Source organism: Venustampulla echinocandica (assembly GCF_003357145.1).
Source record: "Venustampulla echinocandica strain BP 5553 chromosome Unknown scaffold_0, whole genome shotgun sequence".
In the NCBI taxonomy this organism is placed as follows: Eukaryota; Fungi; Ascomycota; class Leotiomycetes; order Helotiales; family Pleuroascaceae; genus Venustampulla; species Venustampulla echinocandica.
In genome coordinates, this window is record NW_022474205.1 from 311,315 (window position 1) to 329,773 (window position 18,459).

Below are 18,459 nucleotides of genomic sequence, written 5' to 3' on the forward strand. Positions count from 1 at the left end.
CGCTTCTATTCTATGCGGGAGAGCGGGCGTTTTCTTTTTTTTTTTTTTTGGCCCCGAGATATAGACTTTTGGTCATTAACTAATTATACGGCTTGGGGATGGGAATATGGAGTCTGGTTTGTGTTGCATTTAAAGGGCGTTATGGGGTGCTTTAAAAAAAGCATATAGGGGTCAGGAGATTTATACGCACTTTAGTTTAATAGAGGAATATGATACCCTTTTGATTAGAGCCCTTAACTTGACTATCATATTTCATTATCATGGTGGATGTGTGTATAACCGCAGAAAGTTGGAGAGACGATTACCACCGAAGCCATAGACAAGAACAAACAACTACGATATTCATAATCTGAACACTCAAGCTGTGACAAATAAAGGGGGAAATCACATCTCACAAACCTGTACAAGAAGCACATGGAACTTATCTTCAATGATTTTTTAATCTTTATTCCTGGATCATTAAGGCACCGGTTTATCTGCATCTAATGCTCTAAGCCTGATACATGCAATTATCCCAGCGCTGTCCAGTTCCGTACCATCCCATCCAGCCCTCGCGAGCAGCACTAATTTGTTTTGCCCACCAAAGTCCAGCCCAACTAGCACGCCGTCACGCCGAAAGCAGGCAACCAGTCGTGAAAACCCAAGGGAAAAAGCTTTTTCTGCATGGATGGCTGCTGGGAAACCTCTAGCAGCGTCCCCCTTGCATGTGAAAATGCATGAAATCCGCTCTCCTGGTATCATGTCGCTGATGTCGCTGATATGAGGGATTGAAAGAATCGAAAACGCAAAGTAGTAAGAAAAGAAAAGGCTCGATGTCGAGATGAAGACAATTCGCGCCTCGCTGCAAAGTTGAAACACAAGTATGAATCCTCCTTAGAACGCCGCACATTTCTTGGTATTGTATCCCGCCGTTTCCAGTATTCCTAACATCATTCCTTCCATAATATTACCAACTCCGCCGTTCCTTTATGCTGTTTCTCAAGAACGCCGGTTAATACACAAACAAATATTGAACGAGGTGGATTGGGGTTTAATCCGCCGCTAGACGCGCAAAGTGCTTGCTCCAGATCCAACCCACGGTGTCAGATGGGTCGTCCTGGTTCTTAGCAAGCCAGAGCTCTCCCTTTTCACCAATGACATCGAAGATCTAGAAAAGGTTAGTTGAGAATTTCCAACAGCAGGAGGCAGGCAACTTACTTCACCAGCCGAATACGTCAGATAGGGGTATCCGGCTTCCGTTTTGGTGGCACTGATATTAAACTCAAATAGACTGGCAGCTAAGTAGAGCACATTATAGCCACCTGAGACATTTCGATCACGGGACGAGTTCCTTGAAGATCGCTGGCTATCCTCCGGGCCATCAGGCATGGGCATGGCTGAATGGAAGATGCCAGAATAAGGTCGAGTAGAGACTGGCGGTCCATCCATGTGGTAGGTCGAGTTGTACGTTGAACCTGACTCGCGCCGGTAGGGAGAATTGTAGTCATTGCTGGCCCGTTGTCCACCATTATCTGATGTGAAACTGCGTCCCGTATTAGGTCTAGCTAAACTTGATGCTGAAGGCCGCGGCTGAGAAAAGGTATCAGGCGTAGCAGGAGATCCGGAACCGGCTCGAGAGTGGTTGGCTGAGTATGCTTGAGGCTGGTAAGCAAACTGAGGCGCATTGGGCGTAGTGGACGCGGTTGGCGACAGAGCGAAGTGGCCACTGAGACGCTTGGGAAATTCCGGTGTTGGCAGGCTAGGAGTCATATCGCTGTTGAGCGAGAGTCCACGAGATCGACTTGACAAATTTGACGGCCGGCCTTTCCTGCTATCGCCCTCTGACAACTTAGGTACAGCGATGCCGTTAAAATTGCCGTTGACGATGCCCAATTCTTTAGTCTGAGCGTCGATGATTGTGTAATCACGACTGAACATGTTCACGATATCGACAACCTCCTTCGGGATCTGGCTTTCCTCCAGGACGGTCCTAACCTTCTTCTGCCAGATGCCCCACCACTGGCACTGAATCACGACAAAGTTGCCTAGGCAAATATTACCCAGCTTCTCAGTCAGTGCCGACAACTTTGGCAGGTCAAGCTTTAGTGTCTCATTCAATGCTGTATACTGATCGACCTTGGTTGAATCTTTATCGTTGAGCTTGATTGGGATGGGACCCTTGGAGAGAACGGATTTCTCATAGTCAATGCGGCGCTTGGCGCGCTTTTTCATAGCAAGACCAGGAGGGCCGTAAGACTGTATGACTTTCTCGAAAGGCTCGATCACTCTGACTCGAATGTTGGTGACCTAAGATTTGTTAGCAGCCCGAACGAAATACGAAATCGTCGAAAATCTTACATGTTCCTCCAGTGCCACCGTACTCATGTCCCTCATAGACATATTGAAGCGAGCCCATTTGCTCTCGATTTCCGGCCATTGACTTGGGCTCAGGCGCATTACAAGCTCCATAGCCGAGAGATATCGTAAGAAATCATGGACATATATGGAGATTTGCCGAGTGTAGAATTCGACATCGCGCAGCACGACCTGCAGTCGCAAATAATCATCACCATACCTCTCATGCATCTTCTGATACATTTCATCGTCTTGAGCGCGTGATGCATTAGACTGAAGCTTCTCGGCGGTTTTCTCTCTTGATCGGCCAAAGGCTTTTGCCAACCCAGTTCGAACATCAGAATCTTTGCGTTTGCGGTTGACGATCTTGCCCACCATTTCTATACGCTTCTTCAGCTCATCAATGTTCCTAAGCATAGCAAGCAACTCTCGGACAACAACCTGCAAAGCCTCGTAGTCCGGATGGTCTTCGCGAGTCTGCTCAAGCATCTCTTTGAAGAGGAGTTGATAGCGAGTGATGCGCTGAACCGGCTTGACGAGCAAAGCATCAAGGTCCCAGGCGGCCGTCAGATCCTTTGCAACAATATTGCACTCGCTCAGCCATACTTTGACCGAGCCATCATTCTGCAACGCTGACAGCCGTGCGCTGGCGGTCTCGCTGTTCTTCAAGTAGTCGGTATAGACCAGTTGCATTTTTTTAAGATGTTTGCCAAAGGCCACACCAACAAACGTTCTGTGGTCCTTTTGCTCGTCTGTCTGCAGGCCCTCGTTCAATGTGGTTGCTGTCGAAAGCCTATCATCAGGACTTGGGGAGACCGACGTTGCTTTACTTTGTCTGGACTTTTGAGCACGTGGCAAATATACGGCTACTGCCGCAACCTTCAAATCATCGAGTAGCGTCGTCGAGAAGGCAACTATCTCATCCGAATTCCTAAAAATGGTCTTGACGTCGCTAGCATCAAGCTTAGGGCAGGCTTCGGCCGTGCCTTTGTAGATTTCTTCGACTACATTCATGTCCTTCAAATACACCGACTCGGTATCAACAAGCTCCTTGATAAGCATTCGTCTCCGGAACAGCCGCTTCTTTTGCTTTGCCGCAGCTTCTTTCTCCTCCTCGGTCTCCGGTATTGAAACCTTTTGGGACGTTGCATGAGCCATAATTACTTCCTCAAAGGGTATCTGGGTGCTAGAACGAGACTCGGACTCGGAAGGCCGGTTGGAATAAATATCATCGCTAATGCGTCCAGATTCGGAATTATAATCAGGTCCATTGTGGTTGGCTTGGTCATCGTCGGGTGGTGGGCGCACGCTGGGGATATTGGGGGGCGGTGGTGAGCGGGTTGGTGGGAGAATAGGGGGGTCTTTGGTAGGTTCAGGGGCTGTGTGAGGCGGGGGAGAATAATCCTGCCATAGAGGGGCCGAAGTGGCACTGAGTCTGGAATGTTCTGAAAAGCCCACAGCGAATCCATCACCTGTCGATATCGGAGGCAACTGGTGGCCGGTGGGACTAGGGACACGGGGTGCATGTCTGGCAAATCCAGGAGACGGGATTGGACTATAGCCTTCAGGCTTTGGCGGAACCGGGGGTGTGGCGGATTCTAACTGCTCTCCCTGAGAAAATGCAGCATGATTCTCCGTATTCGATGACACTGAAGGGGGTTTGTAGAAATCTGCTTCTCCAGGATATTCCTGCGCAGAGTCCATGGAATAATCAGTCCAGGACGACTGGTGACTGGAACGGTTAACCTGAGAAGCGGGGCGGGTTGGCTGATTGCTATCATAGGCCAGCTGGCGACTCGAACTGGATATTCCCACATCCTCAGAACCTTCATCCTCCATATCAGTCACCGGGGTGTGCAAATGGTCATAGTCAGCTTCACTGACAGTTAGTGATGGGGGCGCCAAAGCCGTCCTTAGAGTAGGGAGCTGTAGCCGAGGCCCATCAGGATGATCTGGAGATACACCATAATCTACTTCCGTCGCGTAGGAAATTTGTGGAGGGTCCGGAAATGAGTTATTATTAGGGTGCGTAGCGTAATTAGTGCGATGGTCCTTGCTGTTGCCATAGCTATCATCGGATTTCCAAGGTGTTACAGATCCCGATGGTTGAGGAGATGCTTCTGGGCTTGTTGTAGTAAGCGTCGATGCAAATATCGGTTGATTATACTCCACGCTATGTCTATCATCCAGGCCAATATCTTTTTGGGGGGGATCTCGGGCCAGGTCATCGGCTCCTAGAGACAATCCCAGTCCTGGCTGTTCAACAGGCGCAAGAGCAAGAATAATATCAATAGATTCTTGCTCGTGGTTAATCCCGAAGAGTGCCTGCTCAGGACTTAAGTCATCAGCTGTAAAGACTATCTGGCTTGATAATCGGCTTGGCTCATGTCGTCTTACAGACGGTATCCGGCGCAACCGCGCTTCTTCGGTCTGGGGTTCGTTTTCGATTTCAGTGATTCCTGTGGCATTGGATACAGCAGAGGGTGGCTCGTCATAGTCAACGAAACTACCAGGAATGCCCAGGGTGGGAGAGTCTTCCTCCATTTGAGTATTGTTTCGCTGAATCGCGAGGTGCTCAGCCCTCGGGAAAGAAGTGGTGATCTGCAATGGCGTTTGCGGACTACGTTCTATCTCTGCTTCCTGCTCCAGTTCGGGCTCTGGTTCCTGCTCTGGCTCCTGCTCTGGCTCCTGCTTTGGTGCCTGCTCTGGTTCCGGCTCAACAGCCGGTATAGGAGTTGTTTCCATGGCGGCCTGTGCTGCCTCTGCTTCCTTCTTTGCCAGCGCAGCCGAGTCCTTCGCGCGCCTCTCCTCCAATCGTCGCATGTTTGCCGCACGAATTTCCTTTTGCTCAGCTTCATGGATAGACTTAGTATATGCTCGTTTTACTTTAGCTCTTTGAGCCACAAAATCTATAGATGCCAGATCTGGTTTCTTTCCGGCTGATGACTCTTGGGATCGGCCATTGCGAGTGATCTTCATCCCCGACTGCATGTTTTGCGGCGAGGTGGAATGATCTCTAGCCTTTTGCCTCGAACTCGTAGTTGTTGCAGCTGAAACGGGTTGCCTCGGCCGGGAACTTCGTAAAGGAGGGGAAGTTTTGGTTGGAGGGGACTTGATATAGGCAGGCAAACTAGAATTATTCTGTGCTTCTGCCTTTTGTGCTTCGGCTTTCTGAGCTCTACCTCGAGGAGATTTCTGTGCGGATATAACAACACGGCTCGTCGGCGTCGTCGCACGACCACCCGGACTCCATGTGTGCTGCTCAGGGCCGTGTTTCTTTCCATTTGCAAAAGTCTTTGTCGCAAATGGGGAGGCGGCTCGGGTTGACGGTTGGCTAGAGGACTCCGAGGAGTTGCTTAATCTTTTGGTGCGTACTGGCAATCTAGATGCAGTGCGCGGCTGCGGTGAGGTAGGCTGGGTGGTGGTCGAGGTCTGGAAAGACGGGGTAACGCCTTTCAGAGTGTTCACCTTCATATCAGCAAGATCACTATGGTTCCGATTATGACCAGGAGTGGAGTATGAAGATTGATTTGGGATAACATCTTCAAGTGCTGACGTGGCCCCCAGGTACCATGCGGTTGGGGAGGACGGAGAATCATCTGCATCTGATCGACTGCGATGGACTGCCCAGTGTGGGGGCTGTAGATTCGAATCTGAGGTTCTGCGGGTGGCGGAGTGAGGAATCCCATATGCAATATTATCCGAACCTGGTCCAGCAGGCAACACCTCCCCGAACAAAGGTTGTTTTCCGGACCCAGACATTTGGGACGGGAAATTGGTGGGTGGTGAGGTCGGTGACGTTGGCGACAAATTGGTCATCGATAGGGAGCCATGTGGATTGCTTCCAGAGACTGAATTTCGGGACCGGGGGCTGCGAGCAACGCCAGAGAGTGTATTGTTTGAAAGCTGATCTTCATTCGCGAACCTAGCTCTCTGTGTAGTCCTCGGCTGTTCGCGGGCCTTGACTCTTCCTGCCTCGCCATCTCTCGTGGACATACCTGCCCGTGTGGTGTTTGCTATATGATGATTACTCGCAGTTGTCCGCGCCATGTATCGAGGCACTCCCTGCACATTTCCCGGCGCGCCTGGCGCACTGCCATCCTTTGCAGCCATGCGAGGAGCGGGCTTGCGAGGCGTGGTACTCGAGGGTTCATTGTTCGGATCGAATCGTTTGAGCAGCTCCTTGACGCTGGTCTGTCGGGCTCTAGGCGTGCCGTTGGGTATTACATTCGATCTTGCAAAGTCGGGTCCCATTCTGTCCTCGAGGGGGGACGAGGCGGAGCGATATGAAGGTTTCATGTTTCGTCCAGCTAACGGGGGGTGCCTAGGAGTCGTGCCATTTCCATTTGACCTTAACGACGACGGCGCAGGTCGAGACACGGACGTAGCTGCAGCCATTCCGTTTGTCGCGATGTCTATGTAGCCGTTGGCGGGCTGTTGCGCACCGCGGTACTCTCTGTAGAATTCGGCAGGGTCACCATCGGCCATGCCTAGCCCATTTCCATACCCATTTGCAGCGAAGTCCTGAAGGTTATCAGCAGTCAGGGCCGACAGCTTCGGCGACGGTTGCGGGGACGGGGTGCTGGACTCGAAATCGGGGAGCGGCGGGGGCTGGTGATTGTGGGAAAGGCGATGGGCATGCGGATGCGGATGCGGATGCGGATGTTGGTAGGGAGGATGAGGTTGAGATCGAGGGCGTGTTTGCGTTTGTGTTTGGGGTTGAGCTTGAGCTTGAGCTTGAGGCAGAGGTTGACCATGCGGTTGGGGCTGCTGCTGCTGTTGTGGGTGAGCACTCGTAGCATGATGATGGAGCGGGCGCCTAGAATAGAAATTCTGGTCTGCGTTGATGCCGCTCTCCATGGTGCCTGGACATCGATCAGGCTCGGTCGTGCTTGAACTCGCAGCGTGAGGTTGATTGACTTGATTGATGGGCAATGGCAGCGAGAAGCTCCCGATCCATGCACGCAGGTGTCGGTGTCAGAGGTCGTGGAGGAAGCTGAGTGGTCTGGGATGGTGATTCGCGCGTCGACGGGGTTGACGTTTGAGCAATTGACGTGGTCCCTGTCGGGGATTGGCGATGCGATACGATACGATGCGATGCGGGCGCAACGTTTGCACGGAGGTTCGCCACCGCTACTCGCACGGAGGGAGGTCGTACACCGTGGAGGGGATTGGGATGGGGATTCGGACAGGTGAGTGGTGGTGAGGGGATTTGCTTTTTGGTTTGTTTGATGTGTGGGAGAGCGAGAGAGGTGAGGGTTGAGGGTTGAGAACTGCGAGTTGAGCGACTGGAAGGCGGTGATATGCGACTTTGCTGTCGTGCTCCCGTCGCTGGTGTTGTTGTTGGGCCTCGTCAATAATTGGCAGCAGTGGCAGTAATGACAGGAGTAACTGTAACCGCAATGGTAATAGTAGTAGTAATAGTACTTCGTAGCAACCTCCGACCACGACTGTCTTGTATGGTATTAACACAATACAAGTTGTCGCGATACTTGGTACCTCGCTGGTATCATCGATATCAAGTGCAAGTCCTCGCTCGATTTAGAAACACTCTATCCCCGAACCAAGACTAGGTGCACGGAGTCTAACGTTCCAAACGCCCCCTCGGACAGCCCTTCACGGCAAATGGGGAAATCAAGAGACTCGGGCTGCAGAGGCTTGAGAGGCTTGAGCAGCGTGAGAGAGAGGCGTTCCCAACATCAGACGGGAGATTTCAAGTGCCCACCAGTCCAGTCGCCGTGTCACCAAGGGATGCTGGCGCCTGTTGCTTGCAATATTAAGAATGCGAGTCTTGGTGGTGCCCAAGCCAGCTTCCTCTCGTCAGCAATATAATGCTCTGTACTTTTTCTTCACCCGCCCGACAGGCAATCTAAATAACAAGTCCAGACACGAGAATGTTCCCTGGCCCTGCTTAGGTCGGGCGGCGTGGGGCTCCGCAGCTCCGGTAATCTCCCTGGGGCTCTGGGCTGGCGGTGGCTCTGATACAGGACTGTAAAACCGTGATAAGGCAGAGCTTGCCCTGTGCTGTCGGGTCCTCTTCCCCTCAGTCCAAGGCCAGGTACAGCACCGGTAGGAAAATATAGCAATGCCCCGTATGCGAAGTACGGGGAAGCGTGAAGAGACGGCTTAGCCTCGTATTTGTTTGTTTTGTTTGTTCCTCTTTTCTCTCTTTCTCTTTCTCTTTTCTCTCCGTCAGATGTCGCGGGACCTTCCGCCGATCCCGTCGTATTATTAGCCGCAGCCGCAGCCGCGAGCCGCTAAGCCCGTTGCGGCCTGCGCCACCGGCGCTGCTCCCCAAAGGAGTTTAGCTGTCCCCATCACTCCCAAGGATCACGTGTCGCACAGCCACAGCCACCACTATTTGCGTTCTTCCAGAATCCACACGGAGTCCCATTGGAGTGAGTCCATGCGCCCAAACGCGATGCAACGCAAGCAGGCAAGGGGGTTTCTCGCAACAACAATCAATACATATCGTATCGATTATCAATATCGCAGTTCGTTGGCCTGCACTCGCTCGCCGACGTTGCACACGAACTGCCCTCGGCCAAAGCAGGGAAATCGCGATCCTGACAGGTCAATCAGTGCTCGTACGAAGTGCGCGTAAACGGACCAAATGCAATGTTCCCTCCATAGACTGATATCCGTTCCCCTGTTTCGACCAGGACAAACACTTGGCGTAACCTGAACTCGGGAGTCAGGAGCCCATTAAGAATTTAAGCCTCGGCCAACAGGACTACTATTCATCATGACTGGGAAAAGAAAGAGGAAGCGGCCCAGTAGCGGAGGTGAAGGCCAGTGCAACAGCCAGGAAGTGCAGAAGGGCAATGGTGACCCAGTCGTTAAACAAGCCTTGCTTGTTCAATTCTATCCCCAGGTATTGACTCTGCGCGACTATCTACTTTCAAAGTTACCCAGCACCTCCAAAGTCAGGAGGAAGAAAATATCATCCCTTGGATATGAAAAGAACTCGCAAATACGGCCAGCAAATGAGGCCCTGTCCGCATTCCTTGACGGGACATTGGTTGGGGTATCGGTCTCCAACAACGACTCTGGCGATGAGAGATGGCGGCAATGGACAACCTTCTCGCAAAAGGCTGATGAATCCACGTCCATGTTTGCGGATCTGAGCTCAGTGGGGAGTTACTCCCAGTCTGAGGTGCGTTTGTGTTTATCCCTATCGTGGCGATCGCCTTGCCTCGGAATGCTATTACCCCAGCAGCGAGTTCCTCACTAACACACATCCAGATCGTCGATTTTGCAATATGGCTGCTGTTTTCGAAGAACCAGGCATCAAATGGCAGGCTTAATCACCTGTTATGTCAAGGCTTTCGAAGGGATGTCAGCTCTCGTATGGTAATCCGGGAGGAAAACCCGCACGCAGCCATTCCAGGTGTAGTGTCGACTTACCCCAATAGTCATGTAACTTCGATGAAAAGGGCCCCATGGCCGCAAGTTCTTGCTCTCGTAGGGAAGGAAGGTGAAAGGGCGATGATCGACTTGATCTTGGATTGTGGTGTTTTCCTGGAAGTCGCCAGTGGACGTGGAGTCTATCATCAGTTGTGTGGTGAGTAGGCGGGTCCAGCGCCGAGCCAGCTCTGTTTATTCCCCGTACCCTCGGCGCTGACACATTGTGAATCACAGGAGTCCCGCTGAATGATCTTCAAACTTTACCTATGAGTATTGGAAAACTCTCTGCGGACTTATCCAGCCTTGTAAAGAAGCGTAAGCATGTTGGCGTCGTCGACAGATGTTTATCGAGCATCGTCTTCGTCCGTAGCCGTATGCTTTATGCTCGGGCTCCTTCGAACGCACAAGGGCGTGTCCAATTTGGACTTAAACACATACGTACGTGTCTACCGACTTCTGTGAGTGTTTGGCTAACTTTATAGATGTGCTCAACCGTTATCCTCTCAAAGCAAGGGGTTCGAGTGGCCCTGATACGGCTGGCAAACTTCTGCCTCCGGAGGGCCACAGCTCCATTGCAACAAGCACTATTTATACTATGATGTATTTATTTCCACGACAGTTTGGTCTTCATAATGTCTTCACCAGTCAAACAGATGCCCGTCAAACAGTCCAAGCATATATGGACTACACCCTGCGCGAAGACGAGATCAATGCTAAATACCCCTCACCAACCACACCAAAAATTCCCAAAAGACTTCGCGGGCGGGCAATAGATTTGGCGCGGAAATTACAGATCCAGCATAGCCGGTGCTCGTATAAGCAGTTGATTGAACATTACTGCCCAGTAAGTCATTATACCCTGCCTGGCCCATATCGTGCTAATGGCAAAGGTTTCCGGGGGTGGATCTAATTTTGTAATTCCACAACCGGACTCCCAGGAAATAAGTGAAGTCTCTGCTGTATTTAAGACGCAGGATTCTATCTCTACCGCCCCGCAGCTCACAAACTCACCCGGAATGAAGGCTGTAATACCTGGCAAACAGCTATCTATGATGCTTCATGCAACTCCCCAGGCGATGGTATCAGCATTTTGCCGCGCAGTTCTCACAAGGCTTATCCCTAAGGAATTTTGGGGAACTGGACAAGTGCAGGCGCACAATGAGAAGATATTTTCCCACAATGTCCACCGATTTATTGAACTTCGCAGGTTTGAGAACCTAACCCTTCACGAGCTGTCACAAGGCCTTCAAGTAAGATAAGCCCCATCACTCTACAGATTTCCCGGATAGTGTCCCCTTGAGCTCTACAAAACCTAAAAGCAAAACTCTAATAAACTGTCAGATCTCAACCATAGAATGGCTAGAGCCTCCCAATTGCGCTGGAAACAAGCTTGCGAAGTCGGACCTGAACAAGCGGATGGAGATATTCCACGAGTTCCTCTACTACATCTTCGACTCCATTCTCATCCCCCTCATCCGGACCAATTTCCATGTCACAGAATCCAACATCCACAAATATCGTCTCTTCTATTTCCGCCACGACGTTTGGCGCACGCTAGCTGAGCCCGCCATTGCAGCATTAAAACTTACCATGTTTGAGGAGATGAAACTAGAGCGGGCCCACAGATTGCTAGAATCGCGACCATTGGGCTTCAGCCAGCTGAGGCTACTTCCTAAAGAGACTGGCCTGCGGCCGATCATGAATCTAAGACGAAGAACGATCAAAAGGGGTTCGAAAAACTTCCTTGGAAGCAGCATCAACTCTATACTTGCTCCGGTCTTTAACGCCTTTACATACGAAAAGGTATATTTCTACTCTAGAGGTCCATGTCGGAACTAAACTGACCCTTTTAGACGAGAAATCCGGATCGACTTGGAGCAACGCTCGCATCAGTCGGAGATATATACGAAAAACTCAAATTATTTAAGCTACGGCATACTACCTCGTCAATGCCCTTCTATTTCGTCAAGGTCGATGTTAAAGCGGCATTTGACACTATACCACAAGCAGCGGTAGTCAACTTGATGTCGTCTCTTCTATCAGAGTCGGAGTATCGCATTTCGAAACATGTGGAGATCAAGCCAGGGGAGAATTTCCGGGAAGACCTGCTTGGTCGTGAAAGGACGAAACCAATACGGAGATGGGTGGCTACTGCAAAAAAAGGTACTAATTTCCAGAGCTTCGAAGCAGCCCTCGAGACCGACCTTGCTGTGAAAAAGAAGCATATGATTTTTGTCGAGAATATCGTAGGCAAGTTCCGAGACAGGGAGGAATTGCTCGATCTTTTGGCCGAACATGTGCAACGGAACATGGTCAAGATCGGGAAGAAGTTTTACCGACAGAAAGAAGGAATTCCTCAGGGATCGGTGCTTTCATCCCTATTGTGCAATTACTTCTATGGAGATCTGGAGGCGCAACACCTTGGATTCCTCGACCCGGAACAGAGTCTACTGCTACGATATATCGACGATTTCCTACTCGTTACTACTAACAAGTCTCACGCAAAGCAGTTTCTCCAAATCATGCACGACGGTTTGCCCGCCTACGGTGTGCGTGTCAATCCAGATAAAACACTGCTCAACTTTGAAGCCACAATCAACAACAAGAAAGTTGCAAGACTCGTTGGGACCAGCGATTTTCCATACTGCGGAAGTTTCATCAACACTCGGACGCTGAATGTAACACGAGACAGAGAGAGGCGGAAGGATCTAGGTACATTTTCCTTTTTCCTGGAAGGGTGATGCGGATGTGGCTAACGAAAACGAAAGATACTGTTGATTCTCTGACCGTTGAATTTTCGAAAAACCCAGGAAAGAACTTCCATCGGAAGGTGTTAAGTAAGTTCAGGTCATTTCTTTCATCCCGCCCTTTCAATCTCACTAGGTGTGGGTTGGTTGGTGGGCCACGAAATCGCATGGGCAGATGTGGTGTGCAGCCTCTCCGGTATATATAATGCATTAGGAGAATTCCTGTCACATACGACCATAGACTGAGGAGAAATGGGCATCCCGTCCGCTCTGCCATACACAAGCCTCAGATCGGCAGATTAGTAGTTGGGTGGGTGACCACCAGCGAATACCTGCTGTTGTATGTTTTTATTTTTGCATTTTTGCGTCGTTCAATTACTTTTTTGTCCCGCTTTATTTTTGTAGATTGCAATTACGGTTGAGGTCGAATGCCTTATCGTCATTCTAGCAGAATAATTACTTGGCGTTGGAATGATGCTAATATCTTCTGATGTAGACGCATTTAAAATCCAAGGCCACGCCATGTTTCTCGATACATCATTTAATTCCGTCCAAACGGTTATCTCAAACGTGCATTCGGCGTTCGTCGAGACAGCATCTAAAATGTGGATATATGCCCGTTGTCTCCCAGTCCGAAAACAGCCAGGGACGAATCTGTTGATCAGTAAGTAACATTTACTCGTAATGAAACTCGCAAAAATTCTAATCTACGTAGAAACCATCTCGGATCTAATCGATCTAGCCTTCGCATTGATGAAGAGCAAATCGAAGAATTCAAAAAATATCGGGTATAAGTGCGCTTTGACGAAGGTGCAGGTCGAATGGTACACTCTCCATTTTTGCCGTTTGGTTTTAGTAGTTTTACGGATGCTAATTATCGATAAATAGGCTTGCGGTTAACGCATTCCGGGATGTGCTGAGAAAGCGCCAGACTAAATATAGAAAGACGCTTGAGTGGCTTGATAGACGGGTGGCGATGTTAAGAGTAAAGGAGGGAAGAGCTTGTGACCGAATGAGCGGAATAGTAAAGAGGGGCATAGATACTCAGGGTGGATAGATATTTGATAATGCACAAGGATCTACGATGGAATAACAATAAAAATTAGAGTTATAATAATTAATTATTGCCGGCATGCCCGATTAATCCCAGGTTTTAGCAAAAGCTGCCTTGCTCCTCGATACTAGTCCCATTAGGTCATTGATCGACAAATGTACTGTAGACTACAGGTGGAGTCCTACTACTGGACTAACTTATAACCTTTGCCCCAACTTCTTGAGCGCCCCTCCACTAAAGCTGAGCCACGATCCTTCATCGCCCTTTGTTGGCTGTGGCTGCTTGCAGAGACCCGTAGGCCAGGAACCATTGGAACTAAACTACCAAGTTCCAGCTCACCTTCATCCATCAGTGATCACGATCGTGGCCGGGCACGACGGCCTCGGCATTGTCGGAGGCCGGAAGACTGGCACGCTAATGGCCAACTCCATTCAACCCGTCAGCGAAAACCTGGAAATGATTATTAGAGCCTACTTGGCTGATAACAAGCGTGGTTGAACAAATACAACAGCGACATCATCGAGATACTGGTTCAAGTATCACCAGCGTATATCGACGCAGTATGATGGCATATCGGGGGAAGCACGACGATCCTGTCCCACCCACCCCATGGCGGTTGATAAGGATGCTGGGGAGCTCTCCCACATTATTAGCTATCATTCATCTGCCGGATAATTGTGAATTGCGCCTTGCCCAGCCCCTGTCGAGCCAATCTTGGGAATATCCGTCGACGCCATAGCGCCGCGTTCAGGGGCTGCGAGTTGTTGGCGACGCTTGCAGAGAGAGAGAGACATATGTCAAAAAGAAGACCACAGGAAGAGCAAGACATCGTGCGATTAACTGGTCAAGAAGAGAGGGATACACGCACCGAGCTGCCAGCAGACTGGCAGACGGATAAGAGCTGTGCAATACAGAACGAAGGAGGATTGAATTGTTCTATGCCGTAGTACCGTAAGTTACCTACCTTCGTCTGTAATGTCGGCATTTTGCCAATACCAACCAGCAAGGCAACGAAACTCGCTATTATTCCTTTCCTCCACCGCTTCCAGCGTCCTCATCCTCGTCCTCATCCACCCCCCCCGTTGTTACTTTTTCTCCACGACAACAACTCACAGCTTCTACAGCACCTCCTCACCGCCCGTCGCTCTAATAGATCACCCATAATCCGACCTCCTTACCGTCGCTATACACTAATTATATTCTATTGTTAATACGCTCGTTTAATCACCCTTCCCCGTGTTGATACGCCCTCGGCCTCTGCTTCCTACCGCCAGTTCTTCGTATTCAATCAGAGGCATCCAGGCCTATCCCCTCTCGACGCTTTGAAACAACTCGAAATCCTCCTCCAACACCGAACCATCCGTCCTCGGACCCCTGAGTTGCCCACACGTTTCGATCCCCGCCTTCAACACCTTTCTCCGAAGATGCGATGAACTTCCTCGATGATGCAGGCTTCACTGCTGCCATGCCAGGCTCTCCGCCCGACCTCAGCGGCTCGAAATCCTCGAAATCCTCCTCCTTCCACTCCTCCTACCAGTCCGACGAGAACACCATAATTGAAGATGTGAGCAACTTCGAGGACATTGGCCTCGACGATGAGTCGCGCGCCGACACCGATATTGCACACTTCCAGACGAAGACCAGCTCCAACCCGTACGATGCAACGTTTGCCAGCGATCTGCGGTCTACCTCGACCACTAGACAGCCAAAACGCATCCCGATGTCGAATGCGAGTGCCAATCGCTCGCAGAGGGAATTGACCGTAGGGAAGCCAAAGCCCCCCTTTCCGAGTCTACGGGGCCAGGTCAAAAGTGCGACGGATAGCTTGGGATTAATGCCTGTTTCCAATGCCTCTACACCGACCCTACGAAGGGGATTAAGCAGCCCCAGTTCCCCTTCTTTTTCTACCATGAGACGAAATCGAAGCTCGAGTCCAAATACATCCGCCACATCCGCCCAAAGTCTTTCTGCCGGGAAGTTAAGGGTAAGGAGAAGCAGCTGGCAGGCTAATAGGGAGAGGAAGACTGCCCAACAGCTCGAGCTGGAGTGCGATGAAGATGATGGAGATGATGTGCCGGATGAGTGTTTCCTAGAGAATGTACCGATTTCTCCACGGCCTCCTCAAGAAAGGGCCGCCAGCCGATCACCATCAACCGCGACAAGCCCCGAGCGATCTCCCAAGGAGAAACCCAGACCGGTTGGCAATGGCACGTCTCCGATCCCAGCGGAACAGGGAGAACTAAGGTCCCCCAGACCGCCAGGGATAGCCGGAAATCGGGGAATTAGTATGGGCCAGTTTCCTATAAATCATGATTCGTTCTCAAAGGGCCGGGCGAAGAGTTGGACAGCTGCCTTGTCAACACTGAGCGACGAAGCGAAGGCTTTGACCGAGGCGTTGGAAGCCCACGCGGAGGACGAGGAATCTAGGGCGTCAGACCCACGACACCAGAAAAGCTCCAACTCCAACAAGCCTCGAGTCAAATCCGCGATCGCTGAGTTGCCGCCTTTACGGAGGACTGATATTATGATCGACCCACTTCCTATCTCGAAAGAGAAGGAGGCAGTTCTGTCTCGGACTCGTCCTTCCTGGCTTCCGCCGAAAGATCCAGCGGAAGAGAAACGCCACCTCAGAGAATACCAGCGGATGATGGCTATGTCTGCTGAGGCAGACCGGAAGAGGGAGTCTCAAAGGCTAGCAAAAAATACTTGCAAAGATGACACAGTCAACTCGCTTCTGAAAATCTGGGAGGAGCATGTGCTTCCAAACTGGGACGAGGTTACTCGCCAGAAACGAACGAGAGAACTCTGGTGGCGTGGGGTAACTCCCCGGAGCCGAGGAAGTGTGTGGGCGAAGGCAATTGGGAATGAACTCGGGCTCTCCGACGCTTCATATACTGCGGCGCTGCGCAGAGCCCAAGCTTTGGAGAACACGGTAAAGAGTGGTTCTCAGTTGAACAACGAGGAATTGAAAAAGAAGGGCTGGCTGGACCGGATCGAATCTGATGCAAAGAAGACGTATCCCGAGCTAAAGATCTTTCAACCGGACGCACCACTCCATGAATCGTTGTTGGACGTGTTGAAGGCCTACGCTATGTATAGGAGCGATGTTGGATATGTGCATGGCACGAGTGTAAGTTTTCTTCTTTTTGCATTGGAACGATGTGCTCGTAGCTTCGTTTTACTAACATAAATATTCAGACCATAGCTGCGATCCTACTCCTAAACCTCCCTACCCCTTCGGCCGCCTTCCAAGCTTTGTCGAATGTCCTGAACCGCCCATTACCACTCTCGTTCCACACGAATGACCCGGGCGCAACAACACGAGTATACGCCCTTCTACTTTCAACAATCTCTATCAAATCCCCTCGATTATACGCTCTGCTTAAAAACCCCATGTTCAACCTCCAACCAGAAATGTATCTCGGTGACCTTTTCGCCAGTATGTTTACGGGTTGCCTGAGTCTTGACAATGCTACTCGGCTTTGGGACGTCATGGTCTTCGAAGGCGATGCCGTATTGGTCCGAGCCTGTGTCGCATACCTACTCTCCATAGAAGGCAGACTTTTTGGTGCGCAGAGCGCAAAGGAAATCTGCGACATTGTCCGCGGTGGCTTGGATAGCAATCTTGGAGAGGAGGATTGGATGAAGTGTTTAAGAAGCGCCGGAAAGTCATAATACATATGTATAGGTCGGACTGGATAACTTATCATAAACCCATCCAGTCCTTCGTTTTTGCTCTGAAGTTATAAATCTTATCGGCACCACCTCATTTGGGCGTTTTCTGGACTTGTGTCTTCCGGGGCTTGTTGGGGAGACAGAACATCACAATAAGGCTAGCTCATGGATTGGAGTTAATAAGATTGGGGTGAGGTACATGGATGGGTGTGTCGTCTGCTGCCTGTGGCTGCGGATGTTGATACGAAAACGAAGTATATACTTAGTTGACCCCTTTCTACATAATGTATATCTACGCATTCATGACCTACATACATACAGTACCGTGTTTCGGAATTCTGGTGTGAAGTTTCTTTTGGTAAAGTATTGGTTCCTACTTTTGGTGTCATCTCGCTCCTCAACTCGTCGCACTTTCTCCTTTACGTTTTCTTTTCGTTCCCGTTGGATTTGGCGCGGTAAGAATGCGTTGTAGTAGGAAAAGAATTATCATCCCAGTTAATGCTCACCATCCATAATCATCTCTATCCTCAGTATGGCATATCATCCATTCAATCGTGCCAGTTCCCCCGCCCTTTAGCCCTCATGTTAAGTCATGGGCGATTCTTCCTAGATACTAATTGAAAACCCCACTATATATCGCATACCAAAACAACCCCCCCATATCAAAACCCCCTTAATAGAATACCTTAGTTTCACGAATGTGATTGTTAATCCTAATGCGGATGTAAAGTTTAGGCAGAGGTTAAACTATCCCACTAATGAAATATATTTTTAAGTCTCGCGGTCTGGGTATTACTTATAGTATGTAGTGGTATTATAACTAAAGTATTAAATGCATCTTTAGAGTATTACAAAGAGGATTTACTATGTTCTTCTAATTCTCTAACACTTTAGAATGCTTGTTTTAATTTTTCTTAAAACCCTAGGGAAAAATTAGAAAATTCTTATATATTATATAGATATTCGATATAATATGCAGTTCCCTTCACTTTATATATAAAGACATTGCCGGTCTAAATTGTATTCTTATTCTCTAAGGTTTCTTATTAGTCTAATTCAAAATAACTTAAAAAAAATAAAACCACGTACTTGCAGATATAAGAGGGGCTCTACAATTTAGAATTCGGTATTATGAACTATTAGTGGTAGTAGCTATATAGAGGTCTATTATTTTAATTCTAGGGGCCTATAGACTACTACTATATTAGAAAGCAGTTAGGCATGTATGTTTTCTTAGAGGTG

The 18,459-nt window shown here is 49.7% G+C and overlaps 3 protein-coding genes across 3 annotated transcripts; 2 read left to right on the forward strand and 1 right to left on the reverse strand.

Annotated features, from left to right (window-relative positions):
- Window positions 1–1,030: 1,030 nt before the first annotated feature.
- BP5553_00087 (uncharacterized protein) lies at window positions 1,031–7,194 on the reverse strand (the record flags this gene model as incomplete). The annotated part of the gene is made up of 3 exons (XM_032008710.1): window positions 1,031–1,147; window positions 1,198–2,286; window positions 2,338–7,194. The coding sequence occupies 3 exons, from the start codon at window positions 7,192–7,194 to the stop codon at window positions 1,031–1,033; spliced, it is 6,063 nt and encodes a 2,020-aa protein (XP_031872764.1).
- A 1,885-nt stretch (window positions 7,195–9,079) lies between these two features.
- BP5553_00088 (uncharacterized protein) lies at window positions 9,080–14,040 on the forward strand (the record flags this gene model as incomplete). The annotated part of the gene is made up of 12 exons (XM_032008711.1): window positions 9,080–9,490; window positions 9,580–9,898; window positions 9,976–10,179; window positions 10,224–10,585; window positions 10,632–10,991; window positions 11,083–11,544; window positions 11,595–12,453; window positions 12,510–12,578; window positions 12,985–13,152; window positions 13,204–13,312; window positions 13,377–13,512; window positions 13,639–14,040. 12 exons carry the CDS (start codon window positions 9,080–9,082, stop codon window positions 14,038–14,040), a joined length of 3,861 nt encoding a protein of 1,286 aa, XP_031872765.1.
- Window positions 14,041–14,971: 931 nt separating this feature from the next.
- BP5553_00089 (Ypt of gyp1p) lies at window positions 14,972–17,217 on the forward strand (the record flags this gene model as incomplete). The annotated part of the gene is made up of 2 exons (XM_032008712.1): window positions 14,972–16,672; window positions 16,741–17,217. The coding sequence occupies 2 exons, from the start codon at window positions 14,972–14,974 to the stop codon at window positions 17,215–17,217; spliced, it is 2,178 nt and encodes a 725-aa protein (XP_031872766.1).
- Window positions 17,218–18,459: the final 1,242 nt, after the last annotated feature.